This window comes from Acyrthosiphon pisum, chromosome A1 (assembly GCF_005508785.2).
Source record: "Acyrthosiphon pisum isolate AL4f chromosome A1, pea_aphid_22Mar2018_4r6ur, whole genome shotgun sequence".
Classification (NCBI taxonomy): domain Eukaryota; kingdom Metazoa; phylum Arthropoda; class Insecta; order Hemiptera; family Aphididae; genus Acyrthosiphon; species Acyrthosiphon pisum.
In genome coordinates, this window is record NC_042494.1 from 165,034,267 (window position 1) to 165,056,528 (window position 22,262).

The following is a 22,262-nucleotide window of genomic DNA, read 5'->3' on the forward strand; positions in this document are numbered from 1 at the left end:
AATAATAGTATGTATGTAAAGAAAATTATTAAAAATTGGTTATTAAATAAATGTGATTTTAAATCAATGTAATATTTTTGTATTAGTGATAATATTAAATTTATGTTTTTGGTGTTTTGTACTTTTTATATTCAGTTCCTTTTCTTTTGAGATTTGTATTTATTTTTGAAGTTTAAAATGTGTCTTTTTTTTCTTCAGATAATTTCCTTTATATAAGTTGTTAACTCTTTTGCCCCACCACAAGCATTTTCTTACTGGGATCAAAATAATCAAATATTTTTTTTCTGTTTGCAACTTGTATTTATAACTTTTGTTAATAAATTAAATAAAAATATTTTTTCTAAAAAAAAAAAAAATTGCAGTTCAAATTTTGAAAACATTTGAAAAATTCACAAACAAGCTTCAAAAGTTCAAACGTAACAATACAATTTTTATTATTTTGTTATATTTTAAAAATATAAATTGTAGAAATTTGAAAGTTGAAACATGCCGCTATTTCTTAAATTATCTCAAGGATTCATGATCCTTATCATTAAATACAATATATATTGTAGTTTAAGTAGATTTTATATTTTTTAAAAAGGTTTACAATTAATATTTAATTATTGGTATAATTTCTAAATATTTTATTAACCATTTTAACAAATATAAATTGTTTATAAATATATATATAATATATGAATAGATAAAATATAACAAATATTTATTATAAAACTATTTTTAATATTATAATAATATTACACAATGACAATTTATTAAGTGACATTCATACCGAAGGTTTTGCAAACATAAATCATAATTATTAAAAATATATATTTATTATAAATGTGTACACCTATAATTAACACCTATAATTAAATTCCTTAATTATAACTAATTTGGCTTTCATGGAAAACACATTTAAAAGGAACATTAACAAATAATAATAGAGGAATTTATAGATTAGTTAAGTTGAAAACATGTTTTCATTATGTTGAATTGACTATTATTAATTTTCTAAATCACAAGAAAAAATAAAATAAGGTAGGCATAAATTTCCCGTGTATCCATAATAAAATCTTAGCTAATACTATACCAAGGTTAATTGAAAATATATTATACTACTTAACTAAACTAGAGATCACAATATGTAAGTGTATAAAATCAATTGAGTACCCTTTTTTTTATTTCTTTTTAAGTAATACATTAAGCAATTTGCATACATTAAAAATACGTTCTAAAAAATATATTAAATTCGATTGTTTTCGACTATGTATATATATAAATATACTTGAGCTTACAAAGTCTATTATCAAGAATACAATTTATTTCTATACAAAATGTAATGGAATAATAAAGTAGAAATATTTTTTGTTAGTTTTTATTCAGTTAAATCCAAGGAATATGAATTCTGGTCAGTAATTAACTGCAATCTATCTTCTTTTGTAGTCTTTTTTGTTGGAAGAACCTTACGTTTTCTTCTGTTTGTCACACCCAACTCTTCATCCATCATGCGAACAATTTGAGCAGAGTCAGAGAAATCAATTGGTGCTATTGATATGTCTCTTACTGCTCGGAACTTACCACAATTGTTTAGATGTTCATTTTCTAAGCGGAAGAAATTCCATACAAATCGTCTGTAAACAAAAAAATTGATTGATACACAATACAGTGCGGATATTTTATAAAATTTGATTCTTTACCTAAAGACTTCAAGTGGTGATACTAAATGATTAGCCGTTTCAGTAGTTAAAATACCATGACTTGTAAGTAAGTATTGTGGAACCCATAATAATCTAATTACGAGGTCTTCAATAATTGCGAAATAATAATAACCCTAAAAAAAATAATAGTAAAATATTAAAATAATTTTTTTTAATTTTACAATATTGCAATAAGAGGTGAATGTCATAACTTAAATGTATTTAAAAGAAAAAAAAACATACTTAAATATTAAAAATAAAATAGAAATTATCTCACTGTATTATCATATACAATCTCTTCTCTTAAGAATGTATATTCTCCAGAATTGTTATTGAATAAACCCCAGTCCATTTTTACATCCCAGGTGTATGTATAAATTGAACTTATCACAGAACATATGATCCAAAAAAAAAAGAACGGATTGTCATAACTACTTGCATAGTTATCTATAACAAAATAACAATATTATCATTCATCTGAGCATAGCTTTAAGAACTAAACATACAGTTGAAAAGATTTATTACTTTTTGTTTGTTTCAACAATGTTCTTGCAAACACAACAAAAAATGTTGTTGAATACTTCCCGGCATTAGCTAAATGTGGAAATGATTCACCAGTATCCCTGTAACGTCTAATACATTGAGCAAACCGAATCCAAGCAGGAATACAATTGACTATCATTTTTGAAATAAAATATTCTTCAACATTAAATTTAACCTCTAAAATTATTAAAATACACAATTAACACAGACCAAAAGGTGTAAATATTGTTCAATCCAAGAACAATATATTTAATATAGATTTTGCCTAACCTGAAGTTTGATACCAATTGTTATTGTAAATGTAAAAGCAAACCAAATAGTGAGCATCGAGCAGAACAGTTACCAAACTATTCAATTGATCTGCGAGCCAAAAGTCAGCAAATCCAACATAATAAAATGGAGCACAAGCCATTCGCCACTAAAATCAAATTTTTAGACTTTCCAATAATAAAAAAACAACATATAATTAATATACATAAAATTAACTTACTACTATACGTAACAGCCAAAATCTTGCTTCAAAGTAAAATATCTTAATTGGGTTAATCATGAGCAGTGTAAATAAAATTATTAAGGACAATGGATTTATATATGCAGGTATACTCAGAGCATCAGAGTATAAATAACCTAAAATACTAAGAGCACACACAACACCAAGAATTCCTGCAATTTCAAACAGGTGTTGTTCAGTGACATGTTTTCTTGGATCCAATTCGAATATCAAAACATGATTAACACCAGAAGAACGCCATCCATAAACATTGATGCCCATCAAAAAAAGGAACTCTATTATAAGGAATGGTCCACGATATAAACGGAATGCTTGTTTAATGTTGGTATTTTTTTCAAAAGTAGCTACAACAAATTAAATATTTTTAAAAATAATTTGTGTAATTTTTTTTATACTTGTAGTTACAATGTACACTTACCAGAAATGAAAATTGCAACTAGCAAAACAATAAGACATCCTAAGTATAATCCCACTTTAAAAGTGGTCCAAGGACTTTGTGTTTCACCCAGAGGTGGAACTCTAAGTCTTTTCATAGCTTTTTGACGATCACCAGATTCCAGATCGTGAGTAACAGTATGTTCAGTTTCATTAATTAAACGTAATATGTCTTTATTTGTATAAAAATGAGATATTTCTACATGCTCTTGACGCCACTTTGCACCACTTTCTTTATTCATCAACTAAAACATAACATTTTTTAAAATTTAATAATTCAGTAAGTTTTAAAGATGTCTATTAAAAATAATAAAATACAGTTAGCCACAGTAGTGAATCTGAAGCTTGAAAAAGATGGGTATAGGGGGAAAAATCATTTAATACAAATATTAACATTCTCTAGATTCCCTACATTTATTAATTTATAAAATTTTTATTTACAATAATATTTATTTTTATTATATTCTAATAAATATAACTTAGGGTTCCCCCTAACCTAACCAGAATCTACTAATCCATATCTATACGATACTCAACATTAAATATGTGCAATAAAATAAATAATGTATAAGTTATATAACTTAAATATGAATATTATATTATTATTATTAATTATTATGTATATAAAGATTTTTGTTTTTGGCTATAAAATTATCGAGCTCTTATTTGTTAAAATATAACTAAAAAAGACAAAAAAGTAATTAAATTAGAAGAGGGTACTTAAATTAATTTAATAATTTTAATCAATGTATATTGATCCATATTATTATTCGTTACAAAAACCTATGATAGTACCTATTAAGAATGTTATGTCTAATACAATATGTAAATATTATACTTAATATTAATAGTTAATAATAATGAATGTATAAAACATGACACAAGACAGATAAACCAATCGAAGTTAAACAAAGAAGGCATTTTGATTGAGTATTATAATGGTTTAAAAGATAAAATCTAAGGACCGTTATTAAAGATACTGTTACATAATGTATTTTTTTTTTGTTCGTGTTTTTATTCAATTTTTTCCAAAAAAAAAAAAACGAACAATAAGAACAATTGATGGTTTATAAATTAAAATAAATAAAAATAAAAAGGCAGATTAGACGTATTTAGACTTATTTTAGTACTTAAGAAAAAAGTGTAGAATTTAAAATGAGTGATAAAAGTATTTAAATATAATTGTTTACTCTGGATAAAAATAATTAATGTTAAGTTATTAAAATTTTAATAGTTTAATGTATTAATATATTTTAGTATAAAAATCTTTAGAGAACAAATGTAATAAAAATTTATTTAATACAAAAAAATATGTGTTTTGAAGATGAAATAAAATAATTCAATTAAGTATTGAGGTTTATTATATAATTTAAAACTTGAATGAGAGACACATAGCTGCATATATGGTATAGTTATGAAAATATTTGTGAATTATGCGGGTCTTCTTTGAAAAATAACTACATAACATTTTAATTCTTAAACCTATCATAATAATTTAAATATATACAATAATTTATTATCTTTAGGAAACAATGTATTGATTTTACAAAGTTTAAATATTCCAGCTATAAAAATGAGTTATATACGATTCCAGTATCATATTTCATCATATAAATTATATTATCATATACAATACAATAATAGTATTGACAAAAAATGAAGTAATTGGAATTGTACAAATGTAATTAATTAGTAGATTAATTTACTATTGACATACAAATTAGATTTGTGTACAAATAAAAGATTGGACAGTAACTAATAAGTTATATTGTTAGATATAAAACAAATGTCTAAAAAAAAAAATACTGATAAGGCCGAATTCCAATAAAATTAATTTGTGTTATTCAAACATAGCAAGGCAAATAAAAAAAAATAACCAACAGATTAAAATGTAGATTGTAAGATAGTACAATTTAAATGCTTCAAAAGCTAAATGATATGGTATAATTGGGTGTATACAAACTGATGGCAGGAAAAATATTGGAGATCACAGTTTATCAATTTAGTAGGTAATAGTAAATTAGTACCTATCAAGTTCTACAGGATGATACATTGATACTACATTCAAGTACTATAAATAACAAATATTTTTTCATAGGAATTAAACTATATGGGTAGTATTATATATTATGAATTAAAAAAGTCAAGTTAATATCTAACTAAGACATTATTTATAAAAATACAAACCTTATCATGTTTTTTCAAAATTTTTTTAAAACCTGTATAGTTTAAATTTTGGTAATTCTGCAAAAGTATTAAGCTCAAATAAAACTCGCTGAAAGCTAATTTGAGCTCTTGCACTTTGCGTTGAGGTAAGTTCAGTTTATTGGAATCAGATTTTTTACCATAATCTTTCATTTTTACTGCAGTGGAAGAAAGCAAGTCAAGCTCATTCTTTAAAGTTGAAAATTTACGCATTGCTTCGGCAAGTTTTTCTGAAAAATCACCACATAGATAAAAAAAAACAACCCAATGTCGATTTTTACTATTCAGCATTACAAACCAGAGTAGAAAACATTGATTTTAGCCAATTCCTTTTCGCAATACTGCAAAAAGAGTTCGTCGAATTGAATGAAACGGCGGTGCAGGTTTTCGGGGTCTGTGGACTCTATTGACGGGGCTTCTTCTACGATTTTGTATAGCATCTCTTTCATGTCCTAGATGAAATCAACAGTAAGATTAGTGTGAACCGGACGTTGTGCACTGGCCGGTGGGTTCTCAGTGTACATACCTCGTAGTTGATGTACTGTTTCCGCCATTCTGGCGTGATGTGAGCCTGGAGATGTTCTGCGAACTTCATTTCGGTGTAGACAATAAGAGCGTAGCTTGGGCGGGGCGTTGGGGCAGGAACCGGAGTCGACGTGAAGCGAATGAAAATTAAAAATGAAAATAGTAAGAATGTAAACGAGAAAAAATGAGGAAAGAGAGGAGAAAAAATGTTAAGTACCTAAGATCACAGAGTGTTCAAGTCATGTGTGTAAGTATATCGGAAGTACTAACAGTCGTAGTACGACCGATCGTGTGCAATGCCGCAATGCTCGACGGCTGTCGCGCCAGTCGATGACGGTGTATGGAGATAAGGAAAGGATTTTGAAGTGGTGATTTTTTTTCCGTACCGTCAGCGATAACCACGGCTGCCGCGCTGATTGCAATTATATTGTACTACAATGATAACCGTATGTTTCGCGTGCACGCGGTCGACGCGGACAGAGCGCTCGTGCGGACGAAACCGCAACCGCGATAACCGTCCGCGCTCCGCCGCCGCAACCGCCCACGGCGCAACCGAATGCGTCGCACGCGTGGCGCGTCCGGCGACGGCCGTTCTGTTTTTGTCGGCGGCGCGCTATCGTTGGCCGACCGTCGTCAAGCGTCGTCGTTTCCCGTCGGCCGTCGCTGTGTGCGCGTTGGTTTTCGCGTCCGTGGCCCGTGCGAGATAACCGCGAGTCGCCACTCGCGACAGTTTTGTTGCGCGCGCACAGTGGGGGGCCCATGTGACGTTTTGAATTATTTCCGTTTTTATTTTCGTTCGCCGGGCCGCCGCGCGTCGAGGATTTTTGCGGAAGTCTACGCTGTCCGCGCTCGTCCGTCCGGGACCAGGAGATCTATATTTAATCGCATTCCAGCGGGACAAGTCACCGGACGCGTTTTTTCGCTGGACCGTTTGGCTTTGGCCTAGTTTCAAGAAAAAATAACAACACGTATAGGTAGGTGGTATACAGCTCTATACAATATCGCACGAGGTATAATAATAAATCGTAAAAGGTCGACGACTTGGGCACGCGCGCGTGTGTGTGCGACCGTTTATGCACCGGTGCAATCGTCTCGCGTTTGTTTATTGCCCGTGAAACGACGACGGCTACGGTGGTTCTCGTCGGGGTGTTATAAGCGCGCCAACACCGGAAATGGAAAAAAATCATTATCTGTCCGGTTCGTACGACGGTCTGTCCGACGGCGACCGCGACCAGCACCACTACCAGCAGTACTTCAAGAGTTCGTTCGCCAAGTCGATGGCGCTCGAGACCACCAAGTCGCTGAACTTTGCCGACCTGGACTTGACCGGCGGCGGCAATGGCCGGTACAACACCGTCGGATCGCAGCGGCAGGTAATAATTAAGAAAAATCGTAAGGAAAAAAACTAGCGAAACCCATTTTCGTCGACTCGGTCGAGATTTCGATAATATCATCATTTTGTGTGTGTGCGTGTGTGCCGAATAATATCGATGTATCACCACCATAGAGACCTCGTACTAAGTCATACTATGATCACCACCGCGGTAGTCCTTAGTACCTACATTATTAGAATTACAGTAACGAGGCGTTTCTTTCCACGATATTGATTGACTTCACGTCGCCGCCGACCGGGTAAACACTAGTTACACGGTAATAATATTATTATTATCCACGTACGTGACGGACAGATGGGTTTTGCCCGAGGCGCGGTGCGATGTTTACCTGCTTTGACCGGTTGCTAGGGGGGATGGTGTTAATTGGAGCTCGGTAAACATTTTTCGTCATTATTGTATTATAGGAGGTACCCAACGTTCCGTTTTGTTGCGTCGAGAAGAAAAATTAATTATTCACGTGGATAAATGTTGTTGATGAGCTCGGTGGAAACGTGGTTTGGTAGTTTGGCACTACCAATGCTGATATTAATTTTTTTTTCGTTAAACGTCGGTTAGTGAAAAAAATTCAATTTCCGGTGGGCATATCCACTTACCGGCGTGTTTATTATAATTTTTTCGCGAGTCCCGTCCATCGGACGGAGAGGGGAGGTTGGTTTACAGGTTTACTCGTGTTACTTACGATCTCCGTGCGGTACAACAACTATCGTATTTATTTTGACCGTTATCGATATTATCACGATGTCGTCCTTGTGTTATAGAGTTATTGGTTAAGGTTCATGATTTATTAAAAAAAATGTACATTAAATTTATTCCGTCCCAAGTATTCGGTAATACCATTATGACGTAAAGTACACAACGATTCTCGTCGTTATAACTTTTAATCTTAAATAATTAGAAACGCATAATTCTATTTTTATCAACGTATTACGTAATGTTTTGTTCAATTTTATATACCCACCGAAATATTATTATTGTCATCATATTTTACGACATTTCTTAATTACAATAAAGTTTAGGAAAATCTATTTTAGTATGTAGTCTTAATTATAGATAAGTAAATTAGAGGCCTTTGAAATGTGGTGTATCACAAAATGCTTGAGATTACATCTATAATAGTATTAAGTGGACTGGAAGAATAATAAAATATGAAGCCGTATTAACTAAAATGAAGGAAAACCGAGAATTGTGGTGCCGTATTAAAGTTAGACGAAGTTAGAAGAGACTAAAATGACACTTACTTACCTACTTCGCCATAATAGTCTAACCAAAAGAGTTATAGAAGCAAACGCGCCGTTTAGGGGACATAGTGCATAGGTGCCCCCTTAGACATCATAAATTACCTATTAATAATAATTTCTTTCCAAAATCTGTTTGTGATAGAGTGGTATGTGTTACTGTATAGAGTGTATATAAGTTATAATCACGGCTTAAAATTTTTTTGTTGGATACGTGTGCTTGTCTCTATATAGGCCCAAGTGGGTAACAATTTTGAACCCAAAAGGATAGCCCCCCCCCCCCCTCCTAAGATTATGAATCAAATCCACTACTGTATATAGAATATAGAAGGAAACGTAGAAGGCTATATTGGAAGACCAAGGATGGAATACATGGAATAAATCATGATAGACATGGGAAAGGATAGTTATGAAGAGTTGAAAGAATTAAGTAACAAAAAAGCACTGCGGAAAAACAATCAAACAATTGAAGATGCAAAGAAGAATAATAATATGAATTCGGAACTTTTTTAATATTTTCCATGACAATCTATAATTTTAAACGAAGTTAAATTTAAATTATGAATGTATTGAGTATTTTTATTATCAGTCGATTTATTCAACGGTGGACCTAGAAATAAAAAATCGGCAGGCTAGAGACAGTATATATTTCTCGATATATGAACAATGCACATAAGTCGTATAAATGAATTAACAAAATTGAAAATAGGTACTCTTAACTTAAAAAGTTATAAATATTAAACGTAATAAGTATAATTGTACCTAGATACTGTTAAATCTAAAGTACTATATAGGTACCATATTTTTGTAAATTTACCATACCTATAGGCTATAACTTTGCTATAATACTTTAAAATACCTATTATACAATAAAATGAATTTTTCCAATAGTACCTACAGTGAAGCCTCGCTGTCCCTTGCATCCGCTTCTGTGTTTATTTACTTTAGGTACTTAATAGTGATGTAAGGGGTAGAATCTTGAAGTATTGTCGAAGATGTTAGATCAAAGAACCATAAAAGGCTTGTTTTGCTTTGACCATGGATCAAATAAAACCGGTTTAGTTCACTACCTTTTTCTATGCGTAGTCACAAAATATAAATAATTTAGTATTATGGACGAATTATTGAAATATCTGCCTATATTTTAAAATGTTGAAGGCTCCGTTGAAGATGTATGATTATGTTATTTACATAACAATATTGTTAATAACCGGTAATTATTTGTAATAATTGTAGTTTTTGATATTTATCATAAACTTGGGTCTACTTCGTTAAATAAATATCAAAAAACTGATTTAAGATTTTTTCGAGGATTTTTTGGTTTTAGATAATATTGAGGATAATATGGTTTAGTCGTTTTAGAATCCAATGTTAGTTTGTAGTGTGATTACTGTTGAAAATATGAACTTGTTATATTATATTATACTGTATATAAATTCATTACTAATAAGTACACATATAATATAACATAGGTACTAACTAACACTAAGTACTAGTTTAAAAATGCATACTTTATGAACACTAATGTTTGTACTGTTTTATAGTGAATACGTATAACTCTGCGTATAACATATAATTTTATAATATGAGGTATGAGATCTTGAATTAGAAAGTCCATGGAGTGTAACGGTTTAAAGGTCAATTTACATTCGGTTATTGTGTCAAAAATGTTAACAACGATATGGACACTTAGGTACAATTATATATTTAAAAAAAAATATTATTTGGGAGTAGGTAGGTGGTGCTCTGGTAGTTACTACTTACTAGCTTACCTACATTATTTCATGCCTATTATTCATAATATTTTAGGTGGTGTCTTGTGTTTACTATATAGTAGTTACCTGTTTTTTGTCCCTTGTATTTTTTAACATGTTTCCCCAACGATTTCAGAAATAATTTAAATTATTGATAAAATCGGGATAAAATATTGTCACTGCCGTCAAATAAAATCATAATACAGGGTTACATCGTACATCAGTACTTATAAAAATTTTCTTATGTTTTTAGATTAATGAAAATAATACTGTCATAAATTAGTGGTTACTCATTTAATAATTTTGTTCATAACGACTTTCGTATAATATACAGAGTGGCTTACTAAACACAAAAATAGAACCTGATTATCATACACCAAATATTAATATTTTAGTATACTTTATGTTATGGCTTATATCTTCATATGTATAGTTTTATTAGGTACAAATTTTCAACTTAAAAGAAATATTCATGATTTTAATTATTGAATCTAAACAAGATCAAAAACATTTATCTAAATTTAAAATTGTATTATTATAAATGAACTATAATAATATTATGTTGTTACTTTCTAGTGAGGCGAAAAAAATAATTCCTATAATTTCTCAGTGTTTGCCAAATTATATTAATATTTGTACTCGTATTTGTATTAATGTGTTGTTACCTAACATTAATATATTTTAATTTCAAACTAAATATTACTAAATTTTAGATTGATTAAACACAAAATACCCATCTAATCTTGAATAAATGAATATTAAAAGGGAATTATTAGAAGTGGTGATTTTTCTGCCTTTGTCATTTGTAAGTTTTAACATCGAAATATAGACGTTTTCTATTTCTAACGTACCGATTGATTTATATTTAAGCGATAAATTTTCTGAAAACACATTTAAATTTGTCGTTGAGTCTACTTAAGATCGAATTCCCACTTTTTTGATTTTAACCCCCTAAATTTTCTTAGTGGGTTTTGTCTGGGATCGTTCATATTAGTAGTGTATTGTCTGATTATTTTTACCTACTCTACTTTATTTGGGTTCAATTATAATGTTTAGGCTAATAAACTGAGATAAATTTATGACGACACACATATTTTATGCACCTACTTCATATAATTCATATAGGTACCGTTTACGTTTGTACAGAATTATATATTTTTATTTTTCTATAGTTATATTATTTTTAAGGATTTGAACATTTAAAATATTAAGTTGTTTAATATGTAACCATTATATTACGTATAGATAACGTTAAAACCATGAAATAATCAAACATTTTTACCAAAGTTACAACGGGTGGTGGGAGTAGCGATAAAATACAGTGGGACACAATAAAAATGTATCAACACCACGTCAGTTTACAGGTTTTGCCTTTTTTTTTTAAATGTATTAATTTTGAAACACTGCTATGTTTCCGGCGAATGGCTATCCACATAATATATTGGTAGTACCCCGGATATCTAGGTACAACTATTATTATTAGAACGGATATAAACTTATAATAATCGTATATTCTTATTCCATGGGAATTTTCGAGCATGAAATACCGTTATAATAAAATTCAATTTGAATTAATATTATATATGGTTGAAAATTGTTACTAACCTCACTATCTCAGACGATGAGTCAAAACTTATAAGTATTTAGGTAAGTTCCTTACATATTATTTTATAATAATTGTTGGGTTTATTTCGTTGTTTCATTATGGTTATCTCGTTCTCACGAGTCACGAATACTTAGGTAGTATATTCAAGTTTTTTTGCTGTGGTAACATTACAAATATGTAGGTACCTACGCCAAAAATATATTTCTTATTTAATTAGTAAATTTCGTGTTAGTGTATGTGATGTATTGAGTTGCGTAATAAGTAATAACCAACAAGTACAAAATATATACAATAATTGATATTATGATCACGACAGGATCACGATGTGTTCGAGGTCTATAATAGATTACAAGTAATATGCCGTTGTTTTGAAGTGTTAAGATGAATCTAAGTATTATGCAAATATAATAGAGTACATAATGATACACGCAGAACAAGTAGCGTTTACACATGTGAACAGTTATCCTATAGTGTTATTGTTATACCTATGTACAAAAAAGCACAATTATGACGATGGTCATATTATTAGCCGAGGAGTAACTCTGAATGAATTAAAACTTTAAATTGAAATGCAGTTATATAATCTTTACACTCTATATTTATTGAAAACTGTTTAATACTTAAATTGTTTTCTTTTTTTTTAATTTCCATAAAAATTATTAAATAAACTTTCGTTCCCGTTTAATTAATGCGATGAATAATTAGACCATAAAATTATCACGGTTTTGTTTTATTATTATTTTTAACGCGTTTTATGAATGTGTTTGGCCCGCAGAAATTACTGACGCGTCCTCTAGTCTAAATTGTACGAACAGTATACTCTGCGACCTGCGTGTATTCATTTCCACGCTAATTTCCTATATAATGCCCGTATGGTGTACATTATTATACAATTTTCTTCAGTAAGAGCATAATTCAAATACCGATGACATACAAATGAATAGTTGATGAAATGTGATTGTTACGTCAGACTAAAATACTCGAATCGTCTTTATCATTGTAGATTATTATTACTGGTATTGAAATTGTTTTGTAATAATTTATTAGAACTTTCTCCATAAAAAACTGTCAAGTATTCTCTGTAGGTACTATTCATATTTCTGGCGCTAATATTAAAATAAATTTCATTGTTGACGGTATATATAATATTTTGTCGACCATGAGTACATACATAATATCCTATTTTGTTTAATATATTATGTTAGTGCATTGTAGATATTAAATACGTATTACGTATTCTTTATAAAATATTTATTTTTTTAATATTGATATTTGATTATTTATGTTATATGAAAATATTGTTCTACTGATTACAACTTGATTATTATATGAAATATTACGATTTCTAGGTAAATAGAAGACTTTCTCAAAGATTTGAAACAAATGAAAACAACGAATCATTCGAATTTATTAGAAAAGAATACAAACATTTACAAAATGTAAGTACCTTCATAATTTGTTTATAGTTACTTAAAAATATTTTATTACCTAGTTATCTAATAGATAAGTAATTTTATGTTATTATCTAAAAAATATTATTTTTTTCATTCGCAATAATGATGTAAAAAATTGGAAATCCAGTAATCATAGGTAGGTACTTGAATGATATTTATAAATAAATAGGTTGAGTTTGTTTTTTTTCTACATAAATCCACACAAACAAAATTATTTTAAAATTACCTGCGCAAGAGAACAGTTTTTCATTCATTTACTATGCAAAAAAATCTAGATTAGTTACAAAAAAAAAAATCGTCGGTAAAATCTCTAGCTTTCCAATTGTACAACACATTTGTTATTTACATTGTGATTTAGGTATATTATACTAAAAAATAAGTACACCCATGAATTGATTTATTAACATTTTTATTTGTCTGAGTATAATAAAATAAATAATAATAACTGAAATAAAAGAGGAAATTTTTATACTAATAATTGTGCAATCTGGCCAATTTGTGGTAGGGGTAACCGGGAGGTCCGTCATCGCCCGTCGCCGTCGGTGTGCGGAATTTCACAGAATTCGCCATAGTAGTAAATATATTTTCTTATCGTTTATAATCAAAACAAAAAAAAACCTCGAACGTACAATATGACTATTGTAAAAATTAGATTTTTAACCTTCGAAAATTTTAAATATTACATTAAACCGAAAAATATATGTATTAGTTGCTTGAAATTACACTCTGGCGAATTAAATCAATAGGTACATACGTCTCTTTGAAAACTAGAACACTATTGAACAATCACCAACAATTTCCCATTATTTATCACTAAAGTGTAACTTTTTCTACTTCTGCATTGTACTTGCTAGTCGATATTAGCAAGGTCTGTTGCATCAGATTGTATTATGTTTATCTGGCTGAAAGTGAGATTGTTATAAAATTAATAATAATCTGATAATATTATAATAATAATGGCACATTAGTGAAAAATAACTTTTCTAAAGAAATATACTTTCACTGAATATTATTGGCTCTTTGTCAATTGTTATAAAAAAAAAAGGTTATAAAATATAGCCTACTTCTGATGTTGTTATTGTTATTGCGGAATACAACTTGATCAATATTTATGATTTCAAAGCGTGAGAAATTAATTGATCATAAAACAAAACAATTTTTGAATAATACTTCAGAATATACCTACCGTGGTGTGGCGATGATTATTACTATTATTTTAATTATTTTTGTTAAAGTAAAAAAAAAAAAATGCTTTCTCTCTAGCGTTCGATCAATTGCCCGACTTGCATGGTTTTGTTACTCATGATGTCAGTCTGTCACAAATTTCGTGTTCATGCATATAGACTATAGAGTGTATATAATTACACGTATAATACAGCCAGAGCATAATTCCTTTAAATGTTGTTTGGCCATTGTTGTTTCATAATAGTACGCCTCAGTACATGGTAAACCATATATTATTATTGTGATTCATTATCCGTCAAATTCTTTGTGGTTATTTTTTTATATGTTTTGCTGCAATGTCAACCGTGTTTCAACATTTTTATTAATGGTGGTGGTTTGGTGAGTTTTTGTCGGGCTCGTATCTATCTGTTTATGATACTTAAAATGGGCATTTTATTATTTAAATTGATTCCAACGATCATGAAGGTAATCTACTTTAATCCGCATACCTTTTTTTTTGCGTATTTTCTGAACTAATCTGGAATTATTGATCTAAAAGCATTACATTAATTTTAATATTTATATTTATCTGAGCACTTGGAACAAACACATTTTGTTTGTTGTGATAAATAAATATGGCAATGGCCAATAAGTATAGGTACTTCACTAATTAATTAGTAAATATTTTTTATATACGCACTTAAATGAAATATTGTACACTCACGTGACAATCATACTATCATAATATTATTTTATTGTGTACTCGTTTTAGTTAGAATATTAATAATACCAAGTACCCTATATTATATTTTAAATTAATATTTTTAAGAGAAAGTCACATCTATTATATCATAGATCACGTGCTCTATATTAGGTCAAGATTATTATTCATACTTAAACCATTTCGTTATATTTTATCCTTCGTCCTATAGCATTAACTAAAATTTGGATATTTTGCGTTTTGAAAATTGAGTAATCTGTTTAACATTTTGTGCGTACAAGTAGTAAACCCAGTTTCGGGACGGTACAGGATTCACACATGGTTTATCAACCATGACTGCCCGATGATTTTGTCTTTTTTTTATTTCTACATTAAACAAAAACTAAATATGTAAATAATTCGTCGTCCTGCTGTATAATCGCCCCTCGAAAACCATTACGAATAGGTACCTACTTATCGTGTTTCCCCTTGTTTATTAATAATAAATTACCATTTGGTCTTTTATTCTTGCTAGCTTTACGACGACTTGCGTTCAAAACACGAGAAACTTATGCAGAAAGATGCCAATGACCACCAGGCACCTTGCATCGAGTTGACATTGGCAAAATCCCAAGTAGACACTCTTCAGTGGCAATTGAAGCAGGTGCGCGTTATATACGTTTATTATAATATATTTATACATACATTTTTTTTTACCATAATCGCATATATTTTTTTTTTACCACAAATAACTTTTGAAATTTGTTTACAGGTTGAGGCTAGTAATCAAATGTATAAAGCAGTATTGGAACAAGTGTCTAAATTCTTGGAAAAAGCGCACACATCTTTAAACACAAACCACGACAAACCTAGTCTGCCCATTAAGAATAGGTAAACTAATATAACAAAAAAAAATGAAATTCTTCAACAAGACAACTTGTCTTCATTAATACCTATATCTTGAATAAATGATGTTAGCATTTTATTCTTAATTTTGATATTCCTGATTTTATTTATTTATTATTATCTTTGTCTAGAAGACCATCACTGAAGAGTAACAGAGGAGAATATACAGAAAAGCTATCGCTAGAAGCATATAGATTGTATCGCACCGTTCAGTCTATAATTCATACCAAAGAACCAGATCTAGTCCAACACTTAACACCATGCTATAGTACATTGTTTGAAAAGAACAGCAACTCTTCAGTAAGTTTTTGTTTGTCACTTGAATGTAACATTATTGTTTTTCTCATGTTCATAATATTATAATTAATTGTCCCCCAATCCATAGCTTTGCAGTTGTGATTCTTTACCGGCCGTTTGTAATGGTGTGAAATGTTTGGAAGTTTCTAGTAGCAGTTCAAACCACAGTGAAACATCTATTAAGGGATCAGACTTTTTCAAAAAAGAAACTAAGCAGAAAAATAATGTTATTGAAGATGAGAGTGGTTTTTCATCAATCAGTTCACACGATAACAGTAATTCTCCTACTTACCCCGAATTGGGATTGCCACCAACCGGACATTTTCCAATTGATAAAGTTTCGAGAAGGTGGAGTTCTGTGTCCACTACGCCTATTAATCAATCATTTAATTACCACACGACTGGAAGTTCAAACACTTCGCCGCCTATTAAAGTTTGTTGGGTATAAATTTAATATTAATTGTACAATAACATATTGTACATATGAAAGACTTATGTATTCAGTAATTTATTTTTATTTATTGTTTTCATTAATTTGTTTGAAAGTATTAGCTGTAATTGGCATTCTTAAATTTTTATATATCATGTTTTTCATAATCTTAGTAGTTAATTTCTAATGACTGTCACATTTTTTTTTTAAATTTTTTATTTTGCCGTTCTAATTTACATATTATTATAGCTTTATCCTTCATTGTGTTTGCTTCATAATTTATTATTAGTTAACTCAGTGCAATTTTATATTTTATTTTCATGATATAATTTATTTCTTCTGTTGTACGCAGGATTTGTACATTAATCAATATTTCTTTTTTAATTTAAAATATAAATATAATGATATTATGATGTGTAAACATACAAATATAATATATATACATGTTTATACATTCGTTTATGATGGAGTGTATTATTTTTCTTTTTTAAATTATTCCACACAATAATAGTTTTTATATAAAATATTTAATATGTATTCTTAATATCTGTACCACCTACTTTTTCAAATTAAATATGTTTTTTGAAACATTGCTCCGATAAATATTATTCAAAACAATAAATTAATAAACGAAAATTGTTTGCTTTTGTCATTTAACTTGGAATTAGTAATCCTAAAGAATTCTAGGTACTGAAAACATTGTACAATATATTATATTACATTACTACTATTTATCATATATTTATTATTATTAGTATTCAGTCTTGGTAGTATTATGCTCCAGTGCTAGTGTAAATTATTAAGATCTTTGTTAGGTAAACATTAAATACTGAACTTGATAATAATATGTATATAATATAGGTAACAAATAACAATACCTATAAAGAACGAAAAAAAATAATAATGTTGGACGTTGTTTGGTTTATCATAATTTAACTGTTATTTCGATGGGTTAAATTTGATGCATATCAATCCTTCTCTCCGACTTCGATATTTTATGTTCTCTATAATATATTTTTATCATGATGCGATAATTCGTCCGTCTCTACGATTTACACAGTGTAATGACTGTTGTATATTATATTTTCCTCCTACGCACTGCATTATTATTTCGGGTTAAAGCGTTCTCCGTTACATATTTTATACGCTGATGATAAAGTGTGAAAACTATTTATGTTCGATTTCTCCCCCCTCCATTTGCGACCGCAAACAAAAAAAAAATCGTGTACAAAATATCATCGCGCCGAGCCTTATGCGCGTTTTCCTTCTTCCGCTCTCTCCGTTTCTGACGATCAATCGCTTCGTCCGTTTGACCACTGTTTCGTATTATATGCGACTATTCAAATCTCCATCATAGACTGCAATACTGAAACAACCAGCTTGCTCTCCGTCCCACATCCACTCGTGTCCATCAACGACCCTGACCAAACGTAAACGAAAATACCGCGTGATAACTGATAAAAAAAAATATATTATATATAATATTATTATATACGTACAAAATTATATTTTTTTAAAAAAATGGCATTATTTACGTCCCAGGTTTTTCTTATATGCGTTGTAACAGGTATATGTATATAGTAATGATGAAATATATAGGTATATTATGGGCTATATAATATACGAAGCTGTAGATAGATTGTTTTACCTGTCGTTAGGCGACAATCAGACTTTGTTTGTTAAAAACCCGTTTTCGAATTTTTTGGTGTGGTTGTTAAGTGGAAAATTTAAATTGGATGACTGTTATAACTTGGTGCTGGAAGAGGATACGGCGTGCGTATGCGGTGTGCAAGCCCATCATATGTTGCAGCGGCGGAAACGTCGAAATGATGGATCACATCCATCGTGTAGATTTACCAGCAAGAGGTATATTTACGATTTTGCATGTTTAACTAACTATTAAGACGGATGGTTTTAACGTGGACGAGTTTTAACTGGTCACACTATTTTTCTAAGCGAATTTTTTAAGTCCCTATAGTTTGCACGATTGCACTATTACAATTTTATAGAATAATCCAATTTATATTATGATGGACAAATAATTCTTAGATTACGTTTAGATTTGTTATTTTAAAAATCATTTGACAATGATAAAAAAAATCGAATTGCTTTTATTGTTACCTTGAAAGTTCATACCTACAAACTATTGTCCGAGAACAATAATTTAAATAATGAAATTACCCATATGAAAAAGAAGATAACAATCATATTGTTGACAGGTTTTTTTTAATATATTATATTTTTCTTATTTTAAAAACTTTAATCTACCTACTTGGTTTTGCATTCTTAACTTTTGTAAGCGAATTAATTTCATGGCGCCGATAAAACATTTATAAAATATTAACTAATCATCTTAGTACTATCTGTATTCTGTACACATTCTGACAAAGTCGTACAACCAATTCAAACGACTGTGTTTAAAATTGTAATTTCATTATAATACGATGCAGATTAATATTTTATGACATAGATTAAATTATGTATTATATTTAATATATTATAGTATCATTCATCGTTTGTACCTATATAATACCAAAATGATGTCACGTCAACAGAACGAATTCAGTGGCTTATGAAATATTTTTTTGTTGAATTATGATTTTTGACGTGCAATATATAATATAATATTTGGTTATTTATTATGATTACCGTTAAAATAACGATAAATCAAAATAATAATACTCAACTAAACATCAATTTTAACGGTTTTCTTTGTACACCCTTGAAATAAGTTACGAATTTTTAAACGTTTATTATTAGCTGTGGTATTCAATCAAACCTCAATTGTTACTTTATCTCGTCAAATATTAATATCATGATATACCCGTATCATTTTTCGATTTATATAACATGACAAATCTGGCTGCAGAAGTTTAGTTTTGTTATAAATGTCGCATAACAATTAATTCGGTTCCAGACATTATTATATCAATCAGTACTTCCTTGTCTTATGAACCGCTACGTAGGATTAACAATCGTTTGACAAAGTTCAAATATAATTAAGTAGGTACCCATCATAATATTATATACAACTAAACAGCTATTAATAAATAATATTATAATAAGGTACTGTCGTGCTGTCCAGCCTTGTACATTAAACAATTAAGATTGATTGGTCGATTAAACTATTAGGTTTATAACATTTAAATGTAAGCGATATTAAAATTTAAAAAAAAATTGGTCGGAAACACGTTTGACTTATAGGTCGGGTCGAGTCAAATTATAATTTATAAGACGCGCATTATATCTAATTAATGTAGTTGGTCACACAGTGGTTTATGCTCGCATTATATTTGGCGGATGACGCCGTCTTCGTTGGTCTGATTGAAATGATATAATGTCTTTGAACTTGAATAATGAAATAGGTAATACGCCGTATACCTAGGTACTATAATATGTTATAATAATATAAGGTATACCTAGTACCTACAGTTGTACAGGTACGATAATATAGGATATTATTACGTAAAGTCACTCGCCGTAAAGTCTGCGTTTGATGTAACAATGCAACAAGTGCGACCTATGCCATACGCATTGGATCAAAACGAAGCAATTATAATCGTACGCGTACACATTTTTCAGAATGTTTTATACGATATCACAATACGTATATGAATATTATAAATTATGATGTACCTACCTACCTATAACTAGGATTCGACTCGTGAACGATAGGTACGTTCAGACACGAAAACCCTTGAAAGTTGAAGGCCGTGTGCTAATTAATTCCGGTTTATTGATAAATGTATAGCCTCGGGTATATACTTGTGTACACGCGAATGTGAATTCACCGATGCCGTTACATCTGTGGTTCAATCGATGCTGCAGCATGACCCTGCAGGCTAGGTTGATTTTCATGCAAATTCTGGACACAACTTAACCACGCACATTTTTAAATTATTGTTATAATATACGGTCATGTTTATTATGTTAATAGATTATATCATATTATTATCGAATCAGTATGGAATTATCCGTATTAGGACATTGGGTATGTGATATCCGATATTCATTTCGCTCCGTTAATTATTCAGTTTGAACCAAGTACCCTATAGGCTATATATATTACAAGATGGGTACTTAAGGGGACGTTACACACACGATTTTCCTGTATGAATACACCATGACTACACAAAATGGTAATAAATCAAGCTTAGAGTATACGTATAGTTTTTGAGAAAAAATTCCTATTATGAAATCGAAACAGTGCAAGTTATAATAACTACTTATAATTTATTTACAAACCAGCTTTCAATTTTATATTTTATTATAATATTATTATTTTCTTCTTAGTTCTTAGTTATACAGGAAACGAGTAGGTACGAATGTACGATCCGTAACTATAAGTAATAAGTAATAACTTTAATAACTTTTCTTGCTTATATAATAATAATAATAATAATAATATAGGTATAAGGTGTATATTATAATGTTTTGTGGGGCAAGTACGTAGTTGATGTAATCGTATGAAAAATTCATACACTACATTTTTAATTTATGTGTGATTGGGTAACTTGAATGTTTTATTTAGTTTTTAACTGAAGTATGTGCGGAGGAGGCAAATCCGTTTTAATTTGACATTTTGAATTGATAAATGATAATAAATCAATGCATTAAATTATAGATAATATTATAATCTTTATAGCAAATATACAAATATACAATATAATATTTAAATATGTCTTTACACATTGATTGGGAGAGCTACGAGCAGCTTGTTAAATAAAAATATTACGGTTAGTGATTTCAGTATCTATTTTTTTGGTTTAGTTGTGAACATATGAAAATTATTTTATCAATATAATATTATATTATATAGGTACAAAAAATAAAATAATACCAAATAGCAATTTTTAAGGTTAAGTTAATATAAAATATCTGTATTCTTTTTTTATATACCTATATTAAAGTCACCACATTAGTCATAAAGCAAAAGTAATTTTCCGAAAAAAGTTCTAGTTTAGGTAAAAGTGTAAAACGTTTGAATATTTTCCAGTTGAGTAGGTATATAAACCAATGACTTATGAAGTATGAAATTACCTATATATGTATATATATATAGGCAAATGGCTGTTTTATAATAATATTATGGTTGTGCATAAAGTACTTTTATAATGGATAGTTCTTTTTATATTTTATTTTTACATGAGAGTAATGTGGTGCACCGTATAGGTACACAGGGTTGGTTATTACTTATTAGTCATCAGTTTTAGATTCTGAGTGGAAAACGACGAATGTATTGATTTTACAATGATGTGTGTTTTTTTTTAAATTTTTTTTTTATTTTTGTGTCTGTCATCACCTTTTAGGACAGTAAAAGTGCTTGGATTTTCTTCAACAGTACTTTTTCTGATAGGAAAGTGAATCTAGTTGGTACTTTGGGGGGTCAAAAGTAACATTTTTTCCATAGTTTTCAAAAGC

The 22,262-nt window shown here is 29.5% G+C and overlaps 3 protein-coding genes across 7 annotated transcripts in view; 2 read left to right on the top strand and 1 right to left on the bottom strand.

The window, feature by feature from the left end:
- Positions 1-548: 548 nt before the first annotated feature.
- On the bottom strand, positions 549-6,378 carry LOC100160255 (xenotropic and polytropic retrovirus receptor 1). Its single transcript, XM_001944948.5, has 10 exons — positions 5,903-6,378; positions 5,675-5,828; positions 5,359-5,606; positions 3,155-3,416; positions 2,716-3,080; positions 2,496-2,643; positions 2,208-2,402; positions 1,960-2,129; positions 1,683-1,816; positions 549-1,616 (listed from the first exon to the last, which is right to left on the bottom strand). The coding sequence occupies exons 1-10, from the start codon at positions 5,969-5,971 to the stop codon at positions 1,361-1,363; spliced, it is 2,001 nt and encodes a 666-aa protein (XP_001944983.2). The 5' UTR covers positions 5,972-6,378; the 3' UTR covers positions 549-1,360.
- A 107-nt stretch (positions 6,379-6,485) lies between these two features.
- On the top strand, positions 6,486-17,306 carry LOC100164368. Of its 5 annotated transcripts, none has more exons than XM_001944836.5 (6): positions 6,486-7,274; positions 13,240-13,329; positions 15,744-15,872; positions 15,981-16,099; positions 16,246-16,414; positions 16,500-17,303. In XM_001944836.5, the coding sequence occupies exons 1-6, from the start codon at positions 7,074-7,076 to the stop codon at positions 16,857-16,859; spliced, it is 1,068 nt and encodes a 355-aa protein (XP_001944871.1). In that variant the 5' UTR covers positions 6,486-7,073; the 3' UTR covers positions 16,860-17,303. The 5 variants fall into 5 exon arrangements, with proteins under 5 accessions (XP_001944871.1, XP_008182444.1, XP_029344624.1 ...); XM_008184222.3 differs by having other exon boundaries at positions 16,249-16,414; XM_029488766.1 differs by lacking the exon at positions 6,486-7,274 and adding an exon at positions 12,620-12,792 and having other exon boundaries at positions 16,500-17,306.
- Positions 17,307-17,692: 386 nt separating this feature from the next.
- The window catches only part of LOC100569485, a 13,402-nt gene continuing 8,832 nt past the window's right edge, over positions 17,693-22,262 (top strand). The window contains exon 1 of the mRNA XM_003244047.4: positions 17,693-18,707. Coding sequence (XP_003244095.1) covers positions 18,578-18,707 — 130 coding nt within the window. The 5' untranslated portion in view covers positions 17,693-18,577. The remainder of the gene's footprint in view (positions 18,708-22,262) is intronic.